The 21,269-nt window shown below is 43.2% G+C and overlaps 1 protein-coding gene across 26 annotated transcripts in view; it reads left to right on the top strand.

The window, feature by feature from the left end:
• BAZ2B (bromodomain adjacent to zinc finger domain 2B) overlaps window positions 1-19,455 on the top strand; it is a 192,019-nt gene extending 172,564 nt beyond the window's left edge. For 22 of the 26 annotated variants that reach the window (XM_083492845.1, XM_083492830.1, XM_083492832.1 and 19 more), the window contains 9 exons: window positions 220-484; window positions 665-820; window positions 1,232-1,392; window positions 2,260-2,570; window positions 2,963-3,098; window positions 5,631-5,777; window positions 15,125-15,390; window positions 16,967-17,110; window positions 17,995-19,455. In XM_083492845.1, the coding sequence (XP_083348971.1) occupies window positions 220-484; window positions 665-820; window positions 1,232-1,392; window positions 2,260-2,570; window positions 2,963-3,098; window positions 5,631-5,777; window positions 15,125-15,390; window positions 16,967-17,110; window positions 17,995-18,148 (1,740 nt within the window). In that variant the 3' untranslated portion in view covers window positions 18,149-19,455. The remainder of the gene's footprint in view (window positions 1-219; window positions 485-664; window positions 821-1,231; window positions 1,393-2,259; window positions 2,571-2,962; window positions 3,099-5,630; window positions 5,778-15,124; window positions 15,391-16,966; window positions 17,111-17,994) is intronic. The other 4 variants (XM_083492837.1, XM_083492836.1, XM_083492826.1 and 1 more) reach the window with 1 other exon arrangement.
• The last annotated feature ends 1,814 nt before the right edge of the window (window positions 19,456-21,269 follow it).

The raw sequence follows: 21,269 nt of genomic DNA, 5'->3' as shown, positions 1-21,269 counted from the left end.
CATTTCTTAATCTTTCCATTTTGTATTCAAATATTGTGTGATTTATTTTTATTTTGTTTTAGTGATCAGCTGTAGTCACTTTATCTTTTAAAAAGATTTATGAGTCAAGAATTCCTATATGTTTGTAACATATTTGGTCCTGTTCCAGGTTTCGGTTTTCTAAGTACAATCGCAGTAGAACTAATGGCTCCTTATTTTTTCAAAATATTCCTTGCATAGCCCATGAAGACAGGATTGCCTGTAATGGGACTTCAGTTCTGTGGATGGCCAACTGGAGTGATTACTTCAAATCTTCAGTTTTCATCCCCTTTGCCTAGTATGGGGTCAGGATTAGGGTTGTCAGAAGGAAATGGCAATTCATTCTTGACACCTAGCAAAAGTGAGTCCCCCGTGCCACAAGCTGAGAAACAAGCTTCTGTACCTTCTGCTGTGGTTGAAGTAGCCAAACCAGTTGATTACCCTACTCCAAAGCCCATCCCAGAGGGTAAGTACCATATTCTTCAAGAAAGGTATAACTTCTGACTACCACTTGGAAACACTTTCAAGTGAAGCCTCAGGTGCATTTGTAGACATACCTTTAGATCTAAGCCAAGGAGTTTTAATGTTGCCAAAGGTGTGTTTTATTTCAAGAACTTATAAATATTGTCTCCATGTTTTGATTCAGAAATGCAGTTTGGCTGGTGGAGAATTATTGACCCAGAGGATCTAAAAGCTTTGCTTAAAGTGTTGCATCTCAGGGGAATTAGAGAAAAGGCCTTACAGAAGCAAATACAAAAACATATGGATTATATTACTGTAGCCTGCCTCAAGAATAAAGATGGTATGTAACCGAAATAAACACACTCACTTGTAGTGTTTATTACATAATTATGATTACATGTTTGCTATTTTTCAAGATTGCGTTGATGAGCCAAAATGGCATTTAACTGGTACTTTTCATCCAGGCAATTCTTAAGTAATTAGTGACTTCTCAACTTTTTTATGTGGATTTTATCAGTCTGACTTATCTCTCTATATTACCCCAACCCCTTTTCAAATAATTTGAGTCTCTTAAAATATAAATGGAATGTTGTTGAAAGACTGTAATTCTGATTTTCTTCCTTTGTTAAAGTTCGGTGTCGTTGGCCTCTTATGTAATACATGTTTTGCCCCAGGAAGCAATTCCTGACCTTGCAAACTTGATTAGGTTGAAGTTGTACTAAAAGAAACCCAATCTGATTCCCAAATACAGCTGCAATTATTGAAGTAAATGAAAATGATGAAAATCAGGTAACACGGGATATTGTAGAAAACTGGTCCATAGAAGAGCAAGCCATGGATATGGATATTGCTATTCTTCAGCAGGTGGAAGACTTAGAGAGAAGAGTGGCATCAGCTAGTTTGCAAATCAAGGTAAAATGTGCTTCAGTAAAACCTCTCTTCGGTAACGTCATTGCAAAAAGTGATAATTCAAAACTGTTATGAGCAGCTGTTTTTACAGTTGAGGATAAGTGCTTTTCTCAGTAACATCTCTGGGGGGCAAAAATCCAATACAGTTTCATTAGGTTAATATCACCTAGACTAAAATGATTTCATCCTTTTTAAATGACTCATACATAAAGTAGACATTTCAGTGGTTAGAATTTTCAGAGAAGGAATATGAGTCAGGATCAGAAGCATGATGCTGCTAGTTCCATGAGCCCAGTGACTTAACTAATCATTGGTGGCCTTCTGTTTAAGAAGTAATCAAAAATCCTACTGAGTAAGAGGTATGCCTTGGTCATACCTTTAGGTAGCTCTCAGGATTCCAGTTCTCATCATCATTGGGCATGGCAATCAATAAGATAGCATTAGATGTCACCAGTGGTTAATGTGAATTTACGTATCTGGCCACTTTTGGGTTCTCAAAATTATTGCAAGGTTTTAAAAAGCTTCAAGTTGCCAGAACTGTGAAGCTGGGCCTTGAGTTAGGTATGTTCTTTCCATGCTGTGAGCGGCTTGTGGGTGTGATCACGGTGCACCATTCATGTAAGATTTGTCTTACTGATGGCCTGTTTTGTGCAAAACAATGTAAGAGAATACTGCTGCGGTGAAGCTCTGTTCTTTAAAAGTAAACGTTATCCCAGTCAAAGCAAAACAGGAAAGAAGCTTCTGGTCTCCCGGAGAGCATTTGGAAACAGAAGCGCAGTGTGAGGGCTAACTCAAGCAAACAATCCACTGATCATACTTAGGTGGTTGCAGTAGCAAACAAACATGTGAAACCTTTCTATTGAAATGTAGGGTTGGATGTGCCCTGATCCAGCATCGGAAAGGGAAGACCTGGTATATTATGAACATAAATCAATTACTAAATTACACAAGAAGCGTGATGGTGATTGTGCTGGTGGAGAAGAAGGCAGTAGCAGTACTCTAGAACGGAAGAGTGACAACCCTCTAGATATAGCTGTAACCAGACTTGCTGACTTGGAGCGGAACATAGAGCGAAGGTATCTGAAGAGCCCCTTAAGTACCACCATTCAGATCAAACTGGATAATGTGGGCACAGTTACTGTCCCTGCTCCTGCACCATCCGTTAGTGGTGATGGTGACGGGTAGGTTATTGAGATTAACTTGAAAAATTATTGTGCTTCTTTGCTAATTGGAGCCTATTTTCTATTGTGTGTTTATCTATGTATCTTCTTGTATGTCTTTGATCCACACGGATCACGTTATTATGCATGGTGCTTTGTAAGATTTATTTTCCCCCTGTTATGTATGTTAATCCTGCAAAGTTATCCTACATTTAACTGGTTGTGACTAAGCTTTGAGGCACGTAGCCACAGTCTGTGCACTACATCAAATTTAGTTGCTTAAGCCTTATTACCCTTACTGGCTGTGTACGTTTTTGTCATTGCTTGGCTTTCGATGTGACAATGATTGTTCCACGTTCAGAAACTGATGAAAATGGATGTGACCTGCTTAATTTCTCTATATTTCAATGCAGAATGGAAGAGGATATTGCTCCAGGGCTAAGGGTATGGAGAAGGGCATTGTCAGAAGCTCGCAGTGCTGCACAGGTAGCTCTGTGCATTCAGCAGTTACAGAAATCAATAGCATGGGAAAAATCTATTATGAAAGTTGTAAGTGTTGTGAACTGATTTTTACGTATCCTATTTTCCTCCTTTTCCAGATACCTCAATTGATAGTGTATCTTTCATTGCTGCCTGTGAAAAATACAAAAGTTAAATTGTGCATTTTACATTGATTCACATGCTGTGCTCTCTTGTAGCCAAATTCAGCATTCTGAACTTTCTTATGACAAATAGCCCTTCTGCTGGTATATTTTGACCTTAGTATTCCAAAAACCAAAAACTAGAATGGCCATTTCTGTGCCTCTCTCTGGGAGAGGTCACCATGCTAATGAAAAAATGACCCCTTCTGTGTTGCCATTATGGGGATTCAGTGTCAAAGACTGCAATTAAAGGCTTTTTCAGAAAGATGAGATGCAAAGTACATGCTTAAAAGATGTGCATGGCTTCTTTGCATGCCCACTTAATACAACTGTATGTGCAGATTGGACGAGTGTACAGGCGCACAGGCTGAAATGTCCGTCTCCGCATAGAAATGACAAATTAACAAGCACTGCTGTGTTAATTGCATATTCATGAAAGGCATGCAAATGCATGTAAAGAGATTTTGCATGAATCCTGGGCATCAGATTTCTGAAAATTAAGCTTTTTATACTATAGCAATGAATGGGAAATGCTAACAATTAAACAATGGAAATATATGAACTGTTGAATTAACTAATTCTTTCTCCAACTTTTATACTTACTGTAAACTTATAAACCTACTGTTTACCTGATAACATAACCCATGATGTTACCAGCATACATTTTATCTATATTATGGACAATGGCCAGTAAATAAGTAAATATTGCTGCTTCTTACCTTAAGACAGTTTTCCACTGGCATTATAACTGCTATAGTTTCTGTACTGTGTTTCTCCACTGAGATTAAAATGAAACTGGGGGGGGGGGGGATCCCATCACACTCCCAAAGTGTAAACATTGCTTCTGTTTAACAGCAAGTAAACATCCCTATTTTTACTACTGGGACTGATGACAATTGTGACTCTTTAGCGCTAGCATGGGGATCTTATGAGTTGAGCTCCAGGACTTGAGCAGTCCACACAAAATTGGCATTCCCCTAGTTAAACCTCAAACAAGAATGCTTTGTTGCATTGGGTTCTGCATGTTATTTTCATGATTCCCTAACTTTGCCATGCAGCGTATCAGGAGACGAGCTCTGTGCACAGAATAGCATGTGGTCTCTGGCATTTAGATCTGTTGAAATTAGATGTGTGGCTTCTGAAATCAGCATCTATTTACTTCATGTTTTGGCCAAATGAAAAAAAATACTGAGGATACTGGAATTGCTGGTGTTCTGTAATGCACATCTACTTTCTGCACAGTAGACCTTGTTCACTATCCACATGTTGATAATCTGAAATTTCCTAGTGCTTTCCCCCTGATTTCCCCCCGCCTACATTAGTGTGATTACAGTAGCATTCGCTTTTTTGTCTGACCTAATTTTTGCGAATCTAACAAAAAATGAAAAAGGAGTAGCACAATGTTCCTTGGAGATTCCATATCAGAATAAGGGAGAATAGGAAAAATACTTAGGGACATATCCAGTCCTGCAGCTCTGCTGGTGCGATGGTCTTCCGTATGTGCAACAGACTTACCCCTCTCTCCTGTCCAATTCAGCCCCATGTGTGCCCGAAAGAGGGTTGGGGGACACTCTGGAGCAGATGTTGGGGGTGCACGGTGGGAGGACAGGAAACAGAAATCCTGTTGCACCAGCAGAATTACATGTGCTGAGTCCTATTCGCAGTTAACTTGTGTGATTTAAGCCTTGTGCAGTTGAAAGCCCAGGCAGTTGACATCACACAAATTAAATGAGCTTAAAAGCTTTTTTTGCACTGTGTTTTCCTGGCATGGAAAGATCTTTTACGCTCCTCTGCCTTGCTTACTGGGCAAGTCCCACTTGGTGCGTGTGCTCTGGGATGCTCTTGTGAGGCATCCCGAGAACTAAAGTGGCCCTGTAAGATCTCGCAAGAGAATCTCAGAGCCCGTGCGCTGAGCAGGAGTAAGCTGGGCGGGGGGTGGAGGTAAGGCCCACTCAATGTGCCAGGTCCAGAAGGTAAGGATGCTCACTCAGGGGTGGTTTGAGTATATGCATTTTTGTGTATACATGCCATCCCTGGAATATAACCCATGTGTATGATGCAGTCCCACTATACAGTAGAATGTCAGTGTTAAGTGTCTTGGGAAATAATACTGTTCATAGTTACAAAATTATTTAAATTCCTAAAATTCCCCCAAGCTGAGCAGTCCTAAAGTAAAGAGTGAATCCCCAGGAGAGTGTTTAATCTGTAATAAATATATTATTTACTCTATAATAGTCTATAATGTAGTCTATAATAAAGAGAAAAATTGAAAGGAAATTGTTTGATTGACTGGCCATTTCTGTACTCCACACTTAGTGTAAACAAGCCATTTAACCTTAGACACTCAGAATTTCTTAAGTTTTCAATTGCATTTTATTCTCTAATACATGCATAGAGTGTTTCTACATGCCATAATTAAAGTATTTCCCCTGTATTGTAGTACTGCCAAATATGTCGAAAAGGAGATAACGAGGAGCTTCTTCTGCTTTGTGATGGTTGTGACAAAGGCTGCCATACCTACTGCCATAGACCCAAGATCAGTACTATTCCAGATGGTGACTGGTTTTGTCCCGCCTGCATAGCAAAGGTAATTCTAACCTAAAGGCAAATCCTTGGAAATTCTCCAGTTCAGTGTTCTGTTGCTTTCCAGCAGTTGCCATGCATGCAGTAATCACACATAGGCTCTGCAAAACTTAGCTGTCCATAAAAAAATTAAATGTTCTGATAGGGTGACACATGCCTCTGTTTTTCATCTATGATACATGGAAGACTTGAAAACATGGGGAGAAATTGAACAAATGCTTCCCTATCTGGTAATTCTCTGCCCAGCAGAGAGTACTGTTTACAGTCTTTTAAACTGCTTTTTAATTGTGTTTTTAAATGTTTTAGAAATGGGTTTCAATTGTTTTAAACTGTATTTATTGGGGTGGATGTGGTGTTTTGTTTTGTTTTTTTTGCTGTTTCTGTTTATATTTTGATTATTTTGTGTTTTTATATTGTAATTTTATCTTGTGAACCAATTGATAAGTAAAGTCGTACCTTGGATCCCCAACACCCTGGAACTCAGACGTTTTGGCTCCTGAATGTTGCAAAGTGATTGTTCCGGATTGCATACATTCTTTTGGAGCCCGAACGTCCAACAGGGCTTCCACAGCTGCTGATTGGCTGCAGTAGGTTCCTGCAGCCAATCAGTAGCCGCGATTTGGTTTTTGAACGTTTTGGAAGTCGAACAGACTTCCCGAACGGATTCTGTTCAACTTCCAAGGTACGACTGTATAAAAAGTATGCATCTTCTGTGCTTGACATTGTTTAAGTGCTGCTTTATTTATATTGTGGGGTAGTTTCTGAAGAAGCATAAATATCCTCTGGCAATCATTCTGATGTGTGTGGGAACAGTGCACATTCCTCTGGATATTGGCCATTGTGTGTTGAAGCAACATCCATTCAAGCTGCTACTTCATTGAAAAAATAGTCACGTGTTTGGCAAATAAGTACTGGGAATAAATTTGGCTCGGTTCACATTTTAATGCAAATCTAGCTAATTTGCACCTCTTGAAATGAATGTGTGAACTGAAATACAGCTATCCTTTTCTGAATTTATAATGTAGTTCTCCCAACAACAGAGGATTATAAAAAATGCATATATAAGTGTTAGGGATTGATTAGCTGCTTGTGCGTAAAAACGTGCTCCCTCAGAGTTTGTGCGACCCCACAAACCTCCGTGTGTGACGGAGCTCCTCAGACATGTCTGCTCTAGTCACTAGTAGAGTCCGACAGTGGCTGTCTGCGGAAGCGTTTCCAGCACAGGAGCTCCTTAACGGAAACGCGTCTCCTGGACTCACGGCGTGACAGTTTCCGGCGAGGTGTGGGTCTCCCTATGGGAGACTCAGATACCTCCCCACTGTTCTCGCTGGAAGCTTCCCTGAGCCCTCCCTCCTGCTCGCATTCCCTCAGAGACCCACTCCTCCCCCTGCTGGTCCCTGCTTCAGCTGTTGAGTCTCTTTCTTCCTCCCTGAGTCCCTCCACCACCTGATGCTCCGATGGCAGTTCCCTGACATCCACCTCCCCTCCAGGGCCCCCCTCACCCCCTCCCATTTCCTCTCCCCTGGGAGGTGAAGGGCTAAAACCCCGAAACGAATCTTCCTCATCTTCCGACGTCTCGAACAATTCCCTCCATCGATCGTCGTCCTGGCTCGCTGAATCCTCTTCCTCTTCAGAATCTGGGAACCCCTCCAACTCCTCTTCCTCGTCGGTGGTGGCAAAGTATTCCCTTCGGAACCTCGCTACAGGCTGAGGTTTACGTGGGAACCTCTGATGAAAAGTCTCTATTAAAACTTCGTCATTGACATCCTCTGCCCTAACCCAGGTGTTTTCCGACTCCGGTTCCCCTTCCCACATTACCAAATACTCTACTTGATCTCCCTTCCACCTGGAATCGAGGATCTCCGCTACATGGTAGCTGTGTTCCTTCTCCTCCATTGCTGGTCCCCTAGTGACCCTCCCTTCACTGTCTCCTCTATACGGTGACAGCAACGACCTGTGAAAAACTGGGTGCAGCTTCATGTGGTTCGGTAACCGGAGCCTGAAAGCCACTGGATTGACCTGCTGCATGACTTCAAACGGACCCAGCCTTTTGGGTCTTAATTTCTTACAACCTCCTTTGAACGGCAACCCTTGGGTTGACAGCCACACCTGGTCCCCCACCCTGATGCTTTCACCTTCCCTTCGGTTTTTGTCTGCCTGCCTCTTATATTCCTCCTTAGCCCTGTTTAAGTTGAGTTGGAGCTGGCGATGGATCGCTTCCATTTCTTCAACGAACTGTTCTGCAGCTGGAACGCTCCAGTTCTCCCCCTCCCCCCCTGGGAAGGCTCTGGGATGGCACCCGTGATTAGCCAAAAAGGGGCTCATCCCCGTGGACACGTTCTCTGCATTGTTGTAGGCAAATTCTGCCAACGCCAGCTTCTCCACCCAATCATTCTCTCTGTCATTAACATAACACCTCAAATATTGTTGGAGAACCCCATTTGCTCTTTCCGCCTGCCCGTTGGTTTCTGGATGACGGGCCGTTGAAAAATTAACCTCTACATGCAGTAAGCTCATGAGCTTCCTCCAGAACCTGGAAGTAAATTGTTTCCCTCGGTCTGAAACCACCCTCAAGGGGGCGCCATGCAACCGAAACACATTCTCTACAAACAATTTGGCTGTTTCTTCTGCTGTGACCGCATGTGAGCAGGCTATAAAGTGGGCCATTTTAGTTAACAGGTCTACTACAACCATGATGGCTGTTTTCCCTCTAGACCTTGGCAGATCAGTCATGAAATCTATTGCCACTGCTTCCCACGGTCTTTCAGGTGTGGGCAGTGGTTCTAATAAACCAGCCGGCGCCCGCCTCTCCCCCTTGGCTCTTTGGCATTGTTCACACCCTCTCACATACTCCCGCACATCTTCCCTGACCTTGGGCCACCAAAATTCCCTGGTAACCAGCCACATGGTCTTGTGTTGCCCAAAATGCCCTGCTGTGGGGCTATCGTGCAGCTGCTTGAGTACCTTCTCCCTCAATTCCCCTTCAGGTATATATAACGCTCCCTTATAATACAATGCCCCGTTTCTCTCCTCAAAACCACCGGATTTGTCTTCCTCCCTCCTGAGATCCCTGAGTTTGTCCTGGGCGTATGCATCCTGCACCGTACCCTCTACCAATTCCCTTTGCCCCACCAAAGTCGCCCCACACACCCAGCGGTCCTCTGGAATGATATGGGTTTCTTCGGGTGCTCCCTCCCCCTCCAAATATTCAGGTTTGCGTGAGAGAGCGTCCGCCCTAACATTCTCTGGGCCTGGCACGTAACAAATCTCAAAGTTAAATTTGGAGAACTCCTGGGCCCATCTCAACTGCCTTTGGTTGAGCACTCGCGCAGTTCTCCAATACTCTAGATTTTTATGGTCCGTGCACACTTGCACCTTATGTTGTGCACCAACTAGCAGATGCCTCCATCTCCGGAACGCCTCATGAATAGCAAGAAGTTCTCGGTCGTACACCGTGTAGTTCCTCTCGGATTTGTTCAGCTTTCGCGAAAAGAAGGCACACGGTCGCCACTCTGACTCCTCCTTCCCCGGCTGCAGAAGAAGCACCGCCCCTATGGCTCTGTCAGATGCGTCTGTTTCAACCCTTAGCTTCTTTCGTAAATCCACATGCAGAAGTTGTTCTTCAGAGGCGAAGGCCCTTTTCAGCTCCTCAAACGCTCGCTCCGCCTCCGCCGTCCATACAAACTTCTTTTTACTGCTGAGACAGTCAGTGATGGGCGCCGTCAGATGGGCGAAGTTGCGGATGAACTTACGATAAAAGTTTCCAAACCCTAGGAACCTCTGCACATCCTTCTTGGTTTTGGGTGTTTTCCATTCCAGCACTGCCTGTACCTTGCCGGGATCCATGGCCAATCCCTTGTCTGACAGGCGGTACCCCAGGAATTCCACCTCCTTGGTATGGAACCGACACTTCTCCAGTTTGACCCACAGCCTGTTGGCTTGCAGTCTGCTCAACACTTCTCTGACGTCTCTCACATGTTGCTCCTCATTCTCCGAATACACCAACACATCATCTAGGAAAGCAACGCAATTCTTGTAGAGCAAAGGGCCCAGTACGTGGTTCATAAAAGATTGAAAACACGCTGAGCCTGCTTGTAATCCAAATGGCATAACGAGGTATTCAAATGCCCCCAAAGGGGTAAACATGGTGGTTTTCCATTCATCCCCTTTCCTTATGCGTATCAGGTTGTACGCCCCCCTTAGATCCAGCTTTGTAAAAATCTTTCCCTTCCTCACCCTGGTCAAAATATCATCAATTCTGGGCATAGGGAAAGCCACCGGTTCAGTCACTGCATTTAACCTCCTAAAATCGCATACAAGTCTCGGCTTGTCCGCGTTTTTTTTGTCCACAAAGAACACTGGGCTACCCCCTGCTGCTTTGGACTCTCTGATGAAGCCTCTCTTCAGGTTCTTGTCAATAAACCCTCGCAACTCCTGCATTTCTCTGTCTGACATGGCATACAACTTGCCCACGGGAAGCTGTGCTCCAGGGAGTAAATTGATCTGGCAATCAAAGGGTCTATGAGGTGGTAGTTGGTCAGCTTCCTTCTCGCTGAACACGTCGCTGAGATCTGCATACTGTGGTGGTACCTTCACCTTCTCCATTACTTCAGTCCCTGCTAGGGTGGCTTGGGCCCCTGCTGAACCCTTTTCCCCTTTGCAGTGTTCTAAGCAATGTGCTGAACCAAAGGACACCACTCTTTGATGCCAGCCAACCAGCGGATCATGTAGAGCTAGCCAGCTCATTCCCAAAATAATGGGAGCGCCTCCCAGGGTGGCCACATTAAACGCTATCAGTTCTGTGTGCCTTGCCACCCTCATTATCATTGGGACAGTCTGCAAGCTGACTCCTCCTCCCAACAACTCCCTGCCATCAATCGTGGTCACCTGCAGGGGGTTGCTTAAAGGGATAGTCTGTATCTGGTGTTCAGCAGCAAACTGCTTGCTCATAAAATTGCAGGAGCTGCCTGAGTCCAATAGCGCCTTTATTTTTAGGGGGTGCCCATTTTGCAGCTCTAGCGACACTTCAATCACTAGAGCAGGTCGAGGAGCTTCTGGCACGGGCACTTTCACTGCTCTTTGGCCTGGCTGCAGTGCCCCGATTGTGGCAACCAGGCGTTGGCTTTTACCTGCTCCGTTCCCCCCTGTCCTCCCCCCTCAACAGCTCCCACCATCCCTTGCCATTCCTTCCTCTGGGGGCAGACTCTGGCAAAGTGGCCTGGCTGTTGGCAGAGATAGCATTTCCGGGGGCCCTTTCCCTCCTTCTTAGCCCCCTCGCTGGTTTTTGAAAATGCGCGCGCGCGCGCTGTTCCGATTTCCATCGGCTCTGCCGGCGGGAAAGCTGGCTCAGGAATGTCTGGAATGCGGAACTCCTTCCAACGTTCCCCTCTCCCTTCCCGCCTCTCCAAGGCTCTTGCCTCCTGCCGCGCTCCTATGGTCAGCGCAGATTTGGTCAGCTGATCCATAGACTCCGCCCTGGGGCTCCGTGACAGCTCGTCTTTCACCGCCGAAGAAAGACCTTCTTCAAATAGCATTTGAATGGGTGCCGCCGATAAATCCCAACTCAGTCTGTGAATCAGCATGGTAAATTCAGTCCAGTACTCACGGACAGATCGACTTCCCTGCTTACAAGCCATTAGCTGTCTGCGCACCGCCCCTTCCTCAATATCGCTGGAAAACATGATATCCATTGCACGAAAGAACTTCCTCGTGTCCTTTAGTATGTCATTGTGCGTTGCCATTAGGGGTCGAACCCAGTCTCTCGCCCCTTTCTCAAGATGCCCAATTACGAAAGCAACTCGCGATTCCTCATCAGGGAACTCATCGAACTGCACATTAATGGCATATTGCATCTCTGTCCTAAAGGCATGGTAATCCTTGGGGTCCCCCCCAAATTTTTGCACCAATCCTGGTACCTTTCTGGGGAATTGAGTGGCTCTCCCCTTCTTGTCTGCATCCTGAGCCCTTCTCTCCTCCAGCCTCGCCGTCTGCAGCGCCAGTTGGACCTCCAACGCTCGGTATCTATCTTCCAAGCTTGGACCAGCTCCAGCCCCCGCTCCTCCGGTTCCGGTTGGTTCGCTCATGATGCTTTCTCTTGCACAGGCAGCGTACAGAGACTGTCGGACTGCTGTTAGGGATTGATTAGCTGCTTGTGCGTAAAAACGTGCTCCCTCAGAGTTTGTGCGACCCCACAAACCTCCGTGTGTGACGGAGCTCCTCAGACATGTCTGCTCTAGTCACTAGTAGAGTCCGACAGTGGCTGTCTGCGGAAGCGTTTCCAGCACAGGAGCTCCTTAACGGAAACGCGTCTCCTGGACTCACGGCGTGACAGTTTCCGGCGAGGTGTGGGTCTCCCTATGGGAGACTCAGATACCTCCCCACTGTTCTCGCTGGAAGCTTCCCTGAGCCCTCCCTCCTGCTCGCATTCCCTCAGAGACCCACTCCTCCCCCTGCTGGTCCCTGCTTCAGCTGTTGAGTCTCTTTCTTCCTCCCTGAGTCCCTCCACCACCTGATGCTCCGATGGCAGTTCCCTGACAATAAGTGAAAATAGCAAACAAAATGAATTATATTATGACCATTGCTTGTAAAAATTGTATATTAAGGAAAATTGCATGCAAAAAATGAACATTAGGTGAAATGTGCTAAAATACTGGTGTAATTTCTGAGGGTTTTTTTTTTTTTAATTGCAATCAGACATGGAAATGTTGGGAAAGTGAATTTAGAATTAGAAAATGATAACTAAGAAAAACTGAAGCAGAAAGGTTGGGGCAGGGTTGAGAATTTTTACATATGTATAATCCACTGTTTGATGAATTTGTGTACTTGCCTTTCACAGCAAACTGAGATGTAGGATTAAGTTGCCATGCGTTTTAGCATGGTTTTAAATTTAACTGGTCCCTAAACTATTTAAATCGAATTTATCAGTATCAAAACGAAGTATAATTTAGTTAAATCTACACATAATTTGTCTTCTGCATTTCCCTATTGCCATTCAGGACCTCTTCAAATAATAATAATAATAATAATAATAATAATAAAGGTAAAGGTACCCCTGCCCGTACGTGCCAGTCTTGACAGACTCTAGGGTTGTGCGCTCATCTCACTCTAGAGGCCGGGAGCCAGCGCTGTCCGCAGACACTTCCGGGTCACGTGGCCAGCGTGACACACGGAAACGCCGTTTACCTTCCCGCTAGTAAGCGGTCCCTATTTATCTACTTGCACCCAGGGGTGCTTTCGAACTGCTAGGTTGGCAGGTGCTGGGACCGAGCAGCGGGAGCTCACCCCGCCACGGGGATTCGAACCACCGACTATGCGATCGGCAAGTCCTAGGCGCTGAGGTTTTAACCACAGCGCCACCCGCATCCCGTTAATAATAATAATAATTTGTTATTTATACCCTGCCCATCTGGCTGGGTTTCCCCAGCCACTTTGGTTGGCTTACAACAAAATATTAAAATACAATAGTTCTTCAGATATTAAAAGCTCCCCTAAACAGGTTTTTTTACAGGTATAGTACATGCAAAATGTTTTGTGTCCATAATGATATATAGTGTGTAAAGGGAACACTTCCTAAGTGGCAAGAGAGAAAATGCAATAGACAAGTTAAGTGTTAAGGAATGTATTTTTCTTTTTATTGCTATGAGTGATGGATCCAACTAAGTTATATTCACAAAAGTCTCATTGGAATAGTGGATCTTCTCTGAGCATGAGTAATGCTGGATATCTCCCAATGTATGCATAGAGCAAAACCTCCTTCATCCACATTTATAATGAAGGTGGAAGTAGCAAAGAAGCAAGATTGTGATGTTCTGCAGTGCACTGTAGTCCATGAGTACTTATCCCGTAATATATTTGTTAAAGGTGCTGCAAGGCTTTTGTTATTATTTCATGTAAAAAACATGGATCCTTACAATCAATAGCTATTTTAAATTTCTTTTATTTCTGGAAGACATCTGCTATTATCCAATTAATTTACTGCATGTTTTTGTGTATATAACCTTAAATCATGGTGTGTGTTTTTCTAGCCATCACTTTTGTATAATATTTTCTCTGTTCTCAAACCCCCCACCCCCATTTTATGCTGAACAGCATGGTTAAGCTATTTGGATTCAGATGAATACGGCTCTTTATTTCGTCACATAGAATCTCACTTCTTAGCTTTCTCAAGCATTGTTTAGTAATCTTTCTGGGTCTATTGGTGGTTTTTAACCCCTTTGGTCTCCTTTTCATTTGCAGCTTCTTCCATTTTAGTTTCAATCGCCCGTTTAATTAGTGTGCTCTTTGTTCCACATCTAAAGTAAAAATGTTAAACAGACTTCCATTTACATGCTTCCATTTGGTACATTGTTGTTTACTGTAAATTTACAGCCTTTGTTTAAAGTTGATAGAGCGGTGTTGAATCGTCACAACAGTTATAGTGATTAAATTTTTTTCTTTGAAGACTGAACACTCTGAGGAAAAGGGAATCTGTCTGGCAATGTCTGTAGAACTCTAGAGTGGCCTTGAAACTGGCCTGGTTTAAAGAGGATTCTGGAAATCAAGCTGTCTTATACCGCCACCCAAATACTTTGCTGTCTGAAATATTCATGTATTTTTAAACAGACCAGATGTAACGTCTCCCTGCCCTCCCCATTCACAAGCAGGAAGCACCAGTATGTGCACAGGAAATGGGATACAGTGGTACCTCGCAAGACGAATGCCTCGCAAGATGAAAAACACGCAAGACGAAAGAGTTTTCCGTTTTTTGAGTCGTTCCACAAGACGAATTTCCCTATGGGCTTGCTTTGCAAGACGAAACGTCTTGCGAGTTCTTGCGAGTTTGTTTCCTTTTTCTTAAAGCCACTAAGCCACTAATAGCCGCTAAGCAGTTAATAGCCGCTAAGCCGCTAATAGCCGCTAAGCCGCTAATAGCCGTGCTTCGCAAGACGAAAAAACCGCAAGACGAAGAGACTCGCGGAATGGATTAATTTTGTCTTGCGAGGCACCACTGTATTTCTTTCCACCAGCAGTCCTTGTGTCTCATAGGATGCTGCTTCAGGGTTTTTGGAAGGCAGGGGGGAGGGAATCTTCTGCTGGACAGAGGAGCGAAAAGGCCCCTTGTAGAAGCAGAGCCTTTGCCTGTGGTGCTTTTGATTCTGGCCACTGACTTATGGGGTAAATGCAGTAAGAATATGCCCATCATTTCTAAGGGCCGATAAATTTTCTTGGTAGGAGGGCATCCTGGAAGGGGCGCGTGAAAAGGAAACAGTGATGTGCCTAGATTCACCTTAGCGGGGAAAGCATTCCAAGCATGTTTGCTTGGCCTTTAGGTTTTTGTCTTCATTTACTGGGATTTTTTTCTTCCTGCTACAGGCAAGTGGTCAAACTTTAAAAGTGAAAAAAAACCAGATCAAAGGGAAGAAAAGCAACGAGCATAAGAAAGGCAAGAAACTGCCATTAGCAGCAGAAGTGGAAGAAGAGGACTCTGCATCTACAAGCAGCTCTGTAAAAAGAGGGAAAATGGACTCTAAGAAGAGAAAGATGGATGAAAATATTTCTATTAGCCCAACAAAACAGGAAAGTGTTTCTCCTGTGAAGAAAGCTAAACGTGATGAATCTAAGGACATGGCTATATGCAGGTACCGGCTGGCTGGGTATATTCATTTTCAGTTTTGTTTATGGGCAAGTTGAAACCCTCCAAGTACATGCAGTGCTGCAGCAGTTGACCTATTTGTTTAAACCTTGGTCTGTTCCCAGTCATTTGTAAGAAAGAGGTGGAGGAGACCCCAGTGGTAGAGTAAAAGCTTGAATGAATGAAAGGAGCGGAACTTCATCATTCTGCCTCCCTGCTACCTCTCCCCCAGCCTGATGTGGAGAAAATGGTGTTTGGGTGATGGTCTGCATGAAGATAAGCGTGCCTCTTTTTCCCCCTGTGTCCCTTTTGTTCTTAAAGGGGGGGCACCCATTCATTTTATACGTGATTGAGGTAGACTCGGATGCAAACATCTCATGTAATTTCTGCCTGAGCCAGCTCTTTTGGGGGCCATCTGATAGTACAGATCAGCTGTCCAGGCTCTGACAGCTGGTTGGTTCCAGATATCCAGAGAATTGACACTCCATTCTCGAAGGTAGCAGCAGCCAGAGACCATCAGTGGAGAAGGTGAGCTGTTCACCTGGCCCTCCTCCACAGCTCCTGGAATTACTCCTCCTCTTGAGGAAGCTGGCCTTTTTGCACCTTTGGCCGGCAGAGGGAAGTCTACCCCACCCCCTGCTAACGGACTGATTGAGAGGCCACCTGAGTTCAGTCTACCAGGGGAGCGGGGCCAATGGGGGCAGCAATGCCCCCAGGGGAGATGACCTGCTTTGGGAGGAGACAAGAACAAAAGCCACCCCCATAACATCATTTTCTCGGGTTATGGCCTTGCCCTACTTGTTTAAAATGTTTTAAATAGTTTTTAACTGCTTTTTAAAATTGTGTGCCTTTAAATTTTTGATTGCTGTTGCTTTACATATTAAGGGGCATAAGGTGTGCCTGGGAAGAGAGGATCTGGAGAGAGCAAGGGGGACCCCAATTACTGTGGAAGGCGAAGGGAGGGAAGGCCTGGCAAGGGGTACATGGCACGGGCAGTTAGTGACAGATTAGGCAATCTGCTGGTTTACTTCCCGCCTCACTGCCCAGTAGTCTCAGAGACAGCGTTGAGGGCTCCCAGACTGCTGAGGTTTGAGAACTTCAACATCCATGCCCAAGCGGTTAACTCTGGGGTGGCTCTGGACATCATGGCTGCCATGACAGGCATGGGGCTGTGCCAACATGTCATTGGTCCAACACATGTGACAGGTCACACTCCGAACCTTGTTTTCTCGGCTGGGCAGGAAGAGGGTGATATGGTAGTGGGGATATTGTCATGGTAAGATCACTTCCTTTTGAGATTTAGGCTTTCAGCACCTTTCCCCCTCTGCATTATACAAATTTTAATCACCATCATCATCCACTAGTGGAAATCTCTTCTACTTTTCATTTCTCCTCCCAAGTAATGTGTGTTTTATCTTTGAAACTTTGCTTCAAAAATCTAAATAAAACTTAATTATTATCTACTGGTACAGTGTGCTTCACAGCAGGCAGCATTCGTATTTATAGATAAGTATAGCTAGACAATATCATGTGAGGCACCAAGCTGTTCAGCAATTGATTGTTTTTGCGTGTGCCTTTCTTAGTGTTCTGCTGTCTGAATTGGAAACTCATGAAGATGCATGGCCTTTCCTGCTTCCTGTAAACTTGAAACTTGTTCCCGGTTATAGGAAAGTTATAAAGAAACCCATGGATTTTTCCACCATTCGAGAGAAGCTAAGTAATGGACAGTAAGTAAAAATCAAAGGAAATGCCATTCCCCCCACCCCACCCCCTAAAGTCAATGTAATATTGCATCAACTTTTTAAAAATTTAATAATTGAGTAAAATCAGATTTCCGGGTTTCCCCCCCTGTTACTGGAACAGAACACTGGGTGAACAATCTGAGGTGCTGAGAGGATTTGTAGGTGGAAGAGTAGATAATCGGCCAGCCAGTGCCCAGCTCCGATGGCTGGCGAGGTGGACCAAAAGTGCAATTGATTCCGGGAGTTGTGCTAATGACCATTTAGGCCAGGCCACTGATCAGGATGAAGCCATAGATATTTAAGAGGCAGACTAAGTTGCTGCTGCGGTCATACAAACCAAATGGAGGAGCTTCTGTACCACATCCTGTGCAGGCATAAAAGGATATGCTTTTGTCAGGGCTGGAGTATCTGTTGCAAAGCAACAGGTAGATAACATTCATGTCCAGTCTAATGTGTGGGTACTAGGTGTGGCAGTTTGTTCTCAAAAGGGGGCTGTGGTGATGCTGAGTCCATAAAATCCTGGAAATGACTTGGGCCCATTCTCTCTCAGTCTCTCTGAGGTTTTGGAGCTATTTAGGGTAAAATGGCTGCCCATACTGCATTAAAACTGCAGACGTTTATGGGCTTTCTGTTCATTTGGATGGACCCAAACCACTCAGTTTTACTTTCATTGAAAGCTGTGGTGCCAGTATCATTCAGCACCTGCTGTGTTTAAGATAACACGTAGCGAAGAAGTGAGACTAAATCTAAGATGAACAAAGTGCAGTTCTAAATTAATCCTGTTATATCTTTCCTCCTTGGTGAAGGTTTTAGATCCTTTGCTTCCGTTCTGTATTTTTAAGGAAATTTTGCTCTCTTTGATATTTCAGGTATCCTAATCTTGAAGCCTTTGCTGTAGATGTCAGGCTTGTGTTTGACAACTGTGAAACATTTAATGAAGATGATTCTGACATAGGCCGGGCTGGCCACAACATGAGGAAACATTTTGAAAAAAAATGGACAGAGATTTTCAAAGTGAGCTGAAGTGATCACAGTCCAACATGTTTTCTTTTATTAAATGAGGATAAATGAGACCAGCAATGTGAACTGTATTTACATTAAAGTACAAGGCACATGCATAACTAATGACTGTTTTATTTTTCCTTAAAGTATCACTGGGGAGTGGTACTAATTCCTAAGGCTTCACTCCTACAGCAACCATGGCCCTTGGTTCTTGGTTTGTGTGTTTTATCAAACTATTTTAGGTAGAACAGGGAAGCACACCCAAAGAATTTAAACATAAGGGGTGTAATAGTGCAATAGCAATTTAAAATATATCAAAACGCACTGAATATTCAACCACCAGAGCTCTACTTGGGGAAAAATGTTCTCTTTTCCCTTTCAATAAATATCTATTTTTCATTTTTTTTTACTTTGTAGTTTATTTTTTAGTAAATGTATTTAATTTTATGAATTATTTATGATTAAATAGCATCCAGACTCTTCGTTTTCTGTGAAAAGGAAGAATTAGAAAATAAAATTGCTTTAAATCTTGAAAATACAACAAGGAATGTTTTAAAATATAAAACAAAGCCAAGTAAAACTGTTTACACTGATGTGCTGTAAAAAGCACGAAAAATTAAACTTTACTGTAGAGTTACAAGTACATTTATATATATGTTGCTGCATCACTTGTGTAGTTAAATTGTATTTCAAGACAGTGAAGAAAATGAGACATATGTATATACTGTTCATTATTGTTTATATTAAGTCTTGTTTTAAATATGTATGATGTGTACATATTGTTTGCAGACATTATTGTTTATGCCTTAGAAGGACTGTAGCATTTTATTTTAGTTTTAAGGTAATTATAGATATATGGCTTGTACAGTAATTATCCTCTACCAACACTGTGGAGTCTCCTTAATCTTTGTAGTGCCTGCCTTTAAAACAGGGTGTAGGGGATATTAGTTTTCCATTTTTCTATTTTGTTATATAATTTCAAGCCACCAGGGCCTCAGATTCAAGTATAATCATTTGTATCCATGTGGAATAAAATTGTGACAATTTCCTACGCACACAGTATTTTTTCATAAAAACATTTCCCTCCATTTGCCTTGCCACAGAAATAACAAAAAGACATTTGTAACCACTGTGTTTTATCTACTGTGTGTTGTGGTGGCCTGTTGGAGGCAAATAGATCAGAATTTTTTTTGTACCTATGTAAGAGTACTTGAAGTTTCATTTAAAACAAAACGTTGTGGAAAAGGTAGCATTCTCTTTTTTTTAGGAGTGTTATTTTTCACTAGTATGTGTGGCACGGATACAATAAAAGACTGTTTTGCAAACCAGTTTTTTTTCTTGGTTATTTTAATTCCCTATATATTATAGTAAATTTTTTAAATAAATAAATAAAATGCTGCTAATTAGCAGCGAGATCTCCCCCACCCCACCTCCAGCAGTTGTGAATAGGAGAGAGTAAGGAAAGGATCTGGAAAGAGCTAAGCTAAAATGGCTTTTGATTGTGGCACCCGTTCTATGAAGTTATGCCAAAGCACATTCAGGCCTGTCTGAAATAACAATGCTGGCTAATGGAAGCCCAATACTAGTTGGAATTACTCAGTTATGCAAGTGCTACAGCAGGACTAAACCAAAGGCCTCGTGGTTCAAAAGGCTCAGAAACTTTATTGGAACATCTTGATAGGCACAGTCATTTTCTGCACAAACCTGTATGTGTACATCCATTATATTACATAGCGTCTCCTGGTCCAGGCTGCAGTTCTGAGGCTCATTCTGACATGTTGTACAACCCTATACATGTCTACTCAGAAGTAAGCTCTACGAAATTTTGGGGACATTATCCCAGTTAGTAGGATTGGTGAACTTGTGGCCCTTTGAAAGTTTCTAGATTACAATAACTGAGGGGAGCTGGAGTTCAACAATGTCTGAAGGACCATGGGTTCCCCATCCTGGGTGTGTAGGATTGTGTTCCTACTAAACCAAGTGTGAGGGCTGCTGCACTTGTATAATGGTATTTCAGTAGTAAAATGTCAAAGATAATTCACCTTTACTGGAAAAAGTGTTTATAGCATCAAAATCAGAAAGCTTTCAGTGGTGCCCAAGCTCTCAATATTACTAATGGAATGGTTTTTGTTGTTGTTGTTCCAAGGAAATCTCATAGTGATTTAATTTTTTCTTAAAAGGCTTTCTAGAGACTCTTTAGATATGCAGCAGTAGAATAGCTTTATTTCTGTGTTGTATTGCCTAATACATGTGACTGGAGAGTGGATAATTAGTTTCAGTAAATTATTCAGAAATATTTAATTCTATTTTATCCAAATTAGAAATCAGTCTTTTATCTCTAGCATACAAAGGCTTACAAGAAGATTTGTTCTACTTGACTTACTGATATTTATGGCCAAGTTCCGTACTAGAAATTGTAATGAGTGCTTCTGAAAAGTGTAAAGTTGTTAATAGAAAGGAAAAAGTTATTATTTGTTTAATATCAGTTTTTAAAATTCACTTTTGCCAATTCATCTGGCAGAGGAGTAGTAGAACAGTAATAATTGGGTATTAGCAGCCACAAAACAAATTTTGGATTATAGAAGCACAGAGGCAATTAACAATTGCAAAACTACCTAAGTAGTCACTGGGACTAGATCTCAGGGATCCCACTCCAGAGAGCAGATCCTAAGTCATATATATTCACAGAGGTAACAATATCCTTTGAGGTCACCAATAGGTCCATAAGAAAAGAAGGGAAACGGTTGGTTCTGGCCAAAAGCCTGCCTAGTCCAGCATCCTATCCAGATGCTTATGAGAAGCCTGCAAGCAGAACCTGGCTGCAACTTGTGACCCCAACAAGTATTCAGAAGCAGTGGAAAAAGAATATAGCCATCCTTCTGACTAGTAGCCACTGAGAACCTTTCCCTGCATGAATTTCTCTAATCTTCTAAAGTTGGTGGCCATCACTTGTGGGAGCAAATTCCATAGTTTATGCACTGTGAGGAAGGACTTTTGTGTGTCCCAAATCTTCCTATATTCAGCTTCATTTGATTGTCCCAAGCTCTAGTATTTGTAGGAAACAGTACAAAAAACAAAAAAGGCTATCAAGTGGATTCCATGCTGTCTACCCATACTGTAGCATAACCTCTTGCTGTGAAAA

Source organism: Podarcis liolepis (genome assembly GCF_965112155.1).
Source record: "Podarcis liolepis genome assembly, chromosome: 1".
Taxonomy (NCBI): Eukaryota; Metazoa; Chordata; class Lepidosauria; order Squamata; family Lacertidae; genus Podarcis; species Podarcis liolepis.
This window is presented reverse-complemented; position numbering and strand designations above follow the sequence as displayed.